General features: G+C 33.5%; 2 protein-coding genes across 2 annotated transcripts; one reads left to right on the top strand and one right to left on the bottom strand.

The window, feature by feature from the left end:
* Nucleotides 1-926: 926 nt before the first annotated feature.
* Nucleotides 927-3,699, bottom strand: LOTGIDRAFT_95778 (hypothetical protein; the record flags this gene model as incomplete). Its single annotated transcript, XM_009049846.1, has 4 exons — nt 927-1,065; nt 2,302-2,567; nt 2,944-3,114; nt 3,586-3,699. Coding segments are annotated over 4 exons (690 nt in total), but the record flags the coding sequence as incomplete, so codon positions are not given.
* Nucleotides 3,700-4,706: 1,007 nt separating this feature from the next.
* LOTGIDRAFT_206131 (hypothetical protein) lies at nt 4,707-6,985 on the top strand. The gene is made up of 2 exons (XM_009049845.1): nt 4,707-6,071; nt 6,105-6,985. Exons 1-2 carry the CDS (start codon nt 5,165-5,167, stop codon nt 6,614-6,616), a joined length of 1,419 nt encoding a protein of 472 aa, XP_009048093.1. The 5' UTR covers nt 4,707-5,164; the 3' UTR covers nt 6,617-6,985.
* The last annotated feature ends 496 nt before the right edge of the window (nt 6,986-7,481 follow it).

The following is a 7,481-nucleotide window of genomic DNA, read 5'->3' as shown; positions in this document are numbered from 1 at the left end:
GACCGCGTGATGTACGCGAGCTTTAACATGATTGGTGGGTGTCAAGCTAAAATTGTTTGACACGTGCTTCTAGCGCCATGTCGCCTAATCTTACAAGATTTCCAATATAATGACTTTATACTCTATCTTTCCACTTTAGTCTGTGTGCAAATAAGACTTTAACTGAGATGTGGGTCTAAGTTAATTCGCGTTATATTAGATTCATTAAAATTTCATCAGGCAAAGCTTTCAATATGGATTCAGTGTGACATTGCATCCACAGGGAATTTTATTCTAGTACCACCAATTTTCTTCGCTTTAAAATCAACACATCTTTTCTTATTAGATAAATTGGGTTTTAGTAAGAAAACAGAAGCGTCAACTAAATTTAGTGTCTTTTTATGAGAATAAACCTCGGGTATATCCTTGGTTAAGGAGAGAAAGACAAGACAAAGATATCAGTAATTCTGTACACGAATATTGACAAAAACTTCAAAAAAAAAATTAATAATAACCCAGTGTTTTAGATCAGTGGTGTTCTCGAACTGTGTTCACGCTTAAGAATTAATACAATGATTCCATATTCAGCCACCTAGATCTTAATGCGATACGATACAACCAAAACTAAATTCCCATTCAGAAACTAAGCACATTTCTCACCAAATATTTTTCACAAGAATAATTGGTAAAAGTGTACAGTTTTGATCATATGGAATTTGCTTACACTAATTCAGTCACAAGGTGAATTGTTCGCAGAAATTTGGTCACAAGTAGGAGCATTATAATTTATAAAGGCCTAATCAAACCTGCAAAGTAGTGGCAAATTACGGCCTCAAAACAGCAGATCAATCGTGACTTTAGCCTCTAGTAACAAAAAGTCGAGGGTTGTATCTAGACTTAGAAATCGGCGTCAATCATTCTTTTTCAGCTTTTTTTTCTTTTTTAATCTTGGTCTTTTTAGGCGATTTTTTAAACGCACTTGGACAAATATTTTGATTTAAACATTCAGCACATCTTGGTGTAACAGGTAAACAAATAGTTTGACCAAATCCAACTAGTAAGTGGTTCGCCTCTCTCCATAATTCTCTGGAATAAAATATATTCATCACTGATCGGTAATTACATGGACGAGTTTCAATATAATATTTAACAAAATGAACTAATTCCAATTAAATACAAATCCGGATGTTTCGTTTCATGTTTTTCTAGAGCGTGCCTCCATTTGCTAACCATGATCTGAAAATGTCTTATATATCTCATGTTCGAGGTCATATAATATAATTCATATCAAACCAATGCAACTGGAATATTCGTTTAGTCCCCGCGACACAAGGACTGCGGTGTGTAGACGACTGTATCAGTTTATGTGTAAGATACATAATTGTCAAATCTTTGCAGATTTAAAGCTAACCAAGATCTTGAAAAAGATATATTAGACTGAAAACCTAATTTTATGAAAATTCAATAAAAACTATGGTCTTTTTGTGCTTACAATCCAATTTTAAGACATTTTCATATATCACAATCTGTACCTCAGATCGATGTTATCAAAATAAAAATATGTCTAATGTTTTTTGTCTCCATTGTACTTCAAAAGCGCGTTCAAAATCTTATAAGCCTACAAACCAAGTCTGATAAAAAAAAAATCAGACAAACCATGACTTCTATTCCTGTTATCACATGCAACTAAATTAACGTATTTCGGTATTGGGATAAAACTGAATTATTTGTTTAATAGTACCGAAAATGAAAATGTGTCGTGATCCTGATGAGATAAACTCATTGGTTTGACCAAACTTTCGTTCCGTTTTCTTGCTTTTATAGCCACTTCAGTTAGGGTCTAACGACAGCCCACTTGAACGTTCGTCAAATTAACTTTTTGACCTAACCTGACAAACACTGCCAAGCAAACGTCATCGAGTTAGGTCAAAATGTTACCTTGACAAAGGTGAAAGACTGGCGCTCACTAATAACGCAATGTAACACCAAATATCCCTATAGCCCTTGTGTTTTCGAAATCTTCATTTGACATTAGGAATAAGAAAGTCAAGCATTCTTAATCAATAACAACATTAATCATAACGTGGGGTAAATAATAAGATATACCATTTTAGTCCTAAAAATTTCGATTTATCAAACAGAAATGTATTGCAGGAAACTATTTTCTTTTGACTTGTTTTTTCTGTGCATCAGATATATATGATCTGGATGGAGTCATATATTCTTAGCTAAATAATCTACATGTAATGAAGAATGTCCTTTGAATTGATTCAAGGGTAGAATACCAGATGTGACAAACTATTTATATACAATAATAATTACCTTGGTAACCAGTCTTCTAGAGCCTTCCTTGTTTCTTCTGGTTGATTGGTTGTTTTACGAACCCACTGCAACCTGTTTGAGATTCTATGTACGTGAGTATCTACACCTATTCCAGTTAAAGTATTCCAAGCACAGTTCATGACTAAGTGGGCCATTTTGGGTCCCACACCTGGTAAACTACATAGATCTTTCACAGTATTTGGTATATCGCAGTTATATTCATCTCTTAATATTTCACTTGTCTTTTTTATAAACACTATCTTTTTCTGAATTGAAACAAATACTTAAAATTGAATAAAGGAACCATATTTAAACTTACAATTCCCCCAAAAATACAAAATTAAGAAAGCAACAATATTGTCAACGAAAACTGATAAAAGCCTATCAGTGTGTCTCGCACATTCTATGGGAGGTAACCGCTAAAAATAACTAACATACTACAGACTACAACTATTTATTTTCCAGACTATGTTTTCCAGGTTCGTCCCAATACTAAATTCTTTATTTTTCACATAGAATTCATTTGGGCAGTTAACATCAGATTGTTGTAAGCAATGCAATGCAATACAATACAGAATAAATAACTAAGAGACTTTTACCTCTGTCTACAGTAAGGTTCAAGATCAATTAAAAACTAAATACCTTCCAAAAACCAACAGGATATATTAATTCACCAAGTTTTTGATCTGATGTTTGTAAAATATTTTCTACACTACAGCCATGTTGTCTGAGTCTACCAATAGCTGCTGAAGTTATCTGATCTTTAGTCTGGCTAGATAACATGAGAGAAAGTAACACTTGATATCTAAACACCTGGATAATAGAGAAATAATAAAATGAAACACTGATGAAATGCATATATGAGCTTATGATAAAAGAATATTATATAACTGGTTAATGATACAGTGTAGCAAAATGAAATGAAATTGAGTCTATAGTCCTATTTTCTTGCACCTGATTGGGAAAATAAGGTCAGAAAATACCATCCATGCAATGGACCATGGAAACATTATGGAAATTTTACCAGGACAGCTGCATTCAGTACTCTTTTGTAAATTCCCACTGGCACATGAGGCCTCAGTTTAAATAACTCGATATTTTTAATTTTTCCATGCCACTTCAACATGCATGTCCTACTTGCAGCACTAATGTACTCACTTACAAAATGTACTAGTCACCTACATTTGTATCTTAATACATCACATAAAATGACTTTAGTTTTAATGCAATAAAATCTGCATCAGTTACCACATCTTAGTCCAGGAACAAATAAATGTCATTTACCTTTGGTTCAGCTTTATGGTCACTGATAACATCACAACCCATAGAGTCGACAGGTGCATCAAAATTCTTCCTCATTTCTCTAATATTAATAAGAGTCTCATACCACAATGGTGGTTGCCATTTATCTGTTTTAATAAGTTGTCCATCAAAATCTTTGTTTTCTTGCTTGATAACACTTTCAAAGTAAGCTACATCTGCATCAGTTTTAATTTCTGAATTTGTGCATTCTTCTGTGTCTTTTGGCTCACTTTTAACTTTTAGTTCCTTCTGATCATATTCAATTTGCACATGTTTTCTTTTGTTACAAACATGGCTCTGCAGATTCTTGGAAACAATATCAATGACAACTCTACTTTCAGTTTTTATAGCAACCATTTTTTGTTCAGTTTTTAGTGAGTCGCTGACTTTACTCTTTTTCAGCCTAGGCTGTTGAATATTTGCAGTCAGTTTGCTTGTTGGATTATTCAATGAAGCTCGTGTAAAGTATTTTGAATGTGACATCGTTTTCTGAATGAAATATCGAAGAGAAACGACATTAATGTTCTTGAACATTGAAATACATGTATTAATCAGAGGCCATGTTTTTGTATGTGACTATCCAGACGCTTTGTATATAGGACTCACTCCACTAAAACATTAATGTAGTCCAGGCTATTTTTAGAAATCTTCTTTCTCTCTCCCTTTTGGGGTTTTTGCCTTCCTATTTTTGGGTAAAATTTTGTCTAGATTTGGAATTTGATGTCTGAAATTGCATTATCATTCAGATTTGGTGAGATGATGAGAGACCTAAAGGCGGAAGGCTAATTCTAAAAATAGTCGTTTTGTGAAGTGCCAAACTCTAGCGGATGAGTATAAACGGTAGTAGTCTACTTTCAATTTTAGCAGCTCAAAATTTTCATGGTCATCATATAATGAATTTTTTTAGGAGACATTGAGAATTGGTCAGGCTTTCATTCGACATATTGGAAAACTTTCAATGAGATTTCTGAAAAAAGTTATAGAAGGTTGAATTTCGTGTTTTAACATGGGAAGAGATGGCAAATGAATTAGTGGAATGAGTCCATATAATGAATTTTTTAGGAGACATTGGGAATTGGTCAGGCTTTCATTCGACATATTGGAAAGCTTTCAACGAGATTTCTGGAAAAAGTTATAGAAGGTTGAATTTCGTGTTTTAACATGGGAAGAGATGGTAAATGAATTAGTGGAGTGAGTCCATATAGGCTATAATAAATAAACGAGTCTGAAACTCTTCTGTTAAAAAAGGTCAATAAACACACGGTCACACAAACCGGTTTATTTTATCACATGACCTGAATGTCACGTGAGAATGATAGTCAAGTTTTGTCAAGAGAAAGTCGTTCAAATAAATTGATTAATCAACTAACGCATGATTTAATCACATGCTTAAGATAGAGACTTAAATGTATAAAGATTAGGTGAATTGTTTTTGATTGAGACTGTTGAAGAAAGGAGGCACAGTTGAAGGAGGATATACCGTTTCGACAAAGGAAGAAAAAAGTAAAAACTTCCGTTCCAATAAGTTCCAAGGCAAGGTAAAACAGAAACTGAAAGTGATATGATGATGAAGTTTATGTTTGGTGTCACAGTTTTGTCCATTTTTGGACTATTTATCTTTGTTAATGCAGCAGTTCCAGCAGATATGATCTCAAGCATGCCAGGATTGAAGGTTCAACCTAATTTCAAACAATATTCAGGATATCTTAAGGCCTCAGGTACTAAGAAATTACATTATTGGTTTGTGGAATCTCAGAGAAACCCTAAAGAAGATCCCTTAGTTTTATGGATGAATGGTGGACCTGGATGCAGTTCAGTGTTAGGTTTGTTAACAGAGCATGGCCCATTTAGAATTATGGATGATGGTAAAACAGTATATTATAACAATGCTAGTTGGAATTTACTAGCTAATATGATATACCTAGAAGCACCAGCCGGTGTTGGTTTCTCCTACTCGGATGATAAAAACTACACTACATCAGATGATATGGTAGCTCACAATAATTACCTAGCTCTGAAAGATTTTTTCTCCAAATATCCTGAATATTCTTCCAATGCATTCTATGTAACAGGGGAGAGTTATGGTGGTGTGTATGTTCCAACTCTCAGTGCTCTTGTGGTGGATGATAAAGATATTAATTTTCAGGGTATGGTTATTGGTAATGGTATAACTAGCTATGATTTAAATGATAATTCTTTGATATACTTTGCCTACTATCATGGTTTGTTTGGTGAGAAATTATGGGATGGCTTGGTAAAGTATTGCTGTAATGGTAATTTCAGTGGGCAGTGTATGTTTACTAAAGGCACCTCAACAGAATGTAAAGAGTATGTGACTCAGGCTAGTCAGTTGGTATATGCCAGTGGTCTCAATATCTATAATTTGTATGGAGAATGTGCAGGTGGAGTACAGAAATCCAGTCTTAAATTTGATGCAGTAAAAGAGAAGATTGTGTCCCATAATTTTGGTTGGTTGTTATCAAATACTGACTTTATCAGAGAAGAGTTTCAACTGACTAAACAGTTAGTTAAATCTAATAGACTTCTATTAGATCCACCTTGTATTAATGCCACCAATGTTGCTACTTATTTAAATACAGTCCAAGTACGAACAACTCTTCATATTCCATCAGTTGTACAGAAATGGACATCATGTAGTGGAGAAGTTGGTGCTAATTATATCCGAGATTATATGGAAATGTCAGCACAGTACAAGAAAATTCTAGCAGCCAAGAAAAGAGTAATGGTGTACAATGGTGATGTTGATATGGCATGTAATTTCCTTGGAGATGAATGGTTTGTAGAAAATCTAGAAATTGATGTGGTAGCTGAGAGATTAGAATGGTTTTATGAGGCTGAGGATGGTTCTAAGCAAGTTGCAGGATTTGTGAAACAGTTTAAAGATTTAGATCTTGTGACGGTTCGTGGTGCTGGTCATATGGTACCCACTGATAAACCTTTACCTGCTTTTCAAATGTTTAAAAATTTTCTTTCCATTAAGTTCAAAAAATAAATGTGTTTTGTGATAAATTGTTGGCCTACTCAGTTTAGAAATTATCCATAGTCCCAGTGCAGATAGGACTCTATTCCATAAGAGATGTTCAGTATTTTGTACATTTCATATTTAAGGATATGCACATTTATTTTGTAAATAATAGTACATGGTAGGACATATAACAATCACCAGAAAGTGAGTCAATGCGAAAAATTTGTTCCACACAGATGCCAGTATATTATATCACTTCATTTTTGTAAATAAATAATGGGACTTAAAACTCCATTCTTTTCATTAAATAATGTATTTAATTGAATTTCCTGTGTTATTGTCTATTTGTTATGTAATATAATATTATATAATTATTAATAAAATGTCCAAGAATTTACTACACAATGATTTCAGGGATTTCTAAAATTTCATTTGAATCAACCAATCTCTGGGCCCCATCACTACTACACGCGTTTTGCCAGTATACTCTGTGACCCTTAATCCATGAATGTGCATTAAGTCTTTGATAAGCAGCAAGAAGTTAGTTTAGGTAAATTGAACCGAAGCGCTGACATGACATAAATGGTGTTTCCGGAGTATGATTAAACTACAAACATAACTATCTCTCAGAATATATCAGTTTGGTGGATTCAAGGTAAATAAGTAGAGTTCCAAATGCTATGCATTGTCTTTTTAAAGAAGAGGCTTAATTCACATTTAAAATTTTTATTGAAATATTGTTCATATCATAAAAAAAACTGGCATTGAAATATTGTTATATAAAACACGATAAAAGGTTTAAAAGGATGAGTTTTATGACATGAACAATATGATTTCTTGATGATACAACACAAAAAAGCTAACAATAAGGCCTCAAAAAGCAGGGACAATG

The sequence above is a fragment of the Lottia gigantea genome (genome assembly GCF_000327385.1).
Source record: "Lottia gigantea unplaced genomic scaffold LOTGIsca_14, whole genome shotgun sequence".
In the NCBI taxonomy this organism is placed as follows: domain Eukaryota; kingdom Metazoa; phylum Mollusca; class Gastropoda; family Lottiidae; genus Lottia; species Lottia gigantea.
This window is presented reverse-complemented; position numbering and strand designations above follow the sequence as displayed.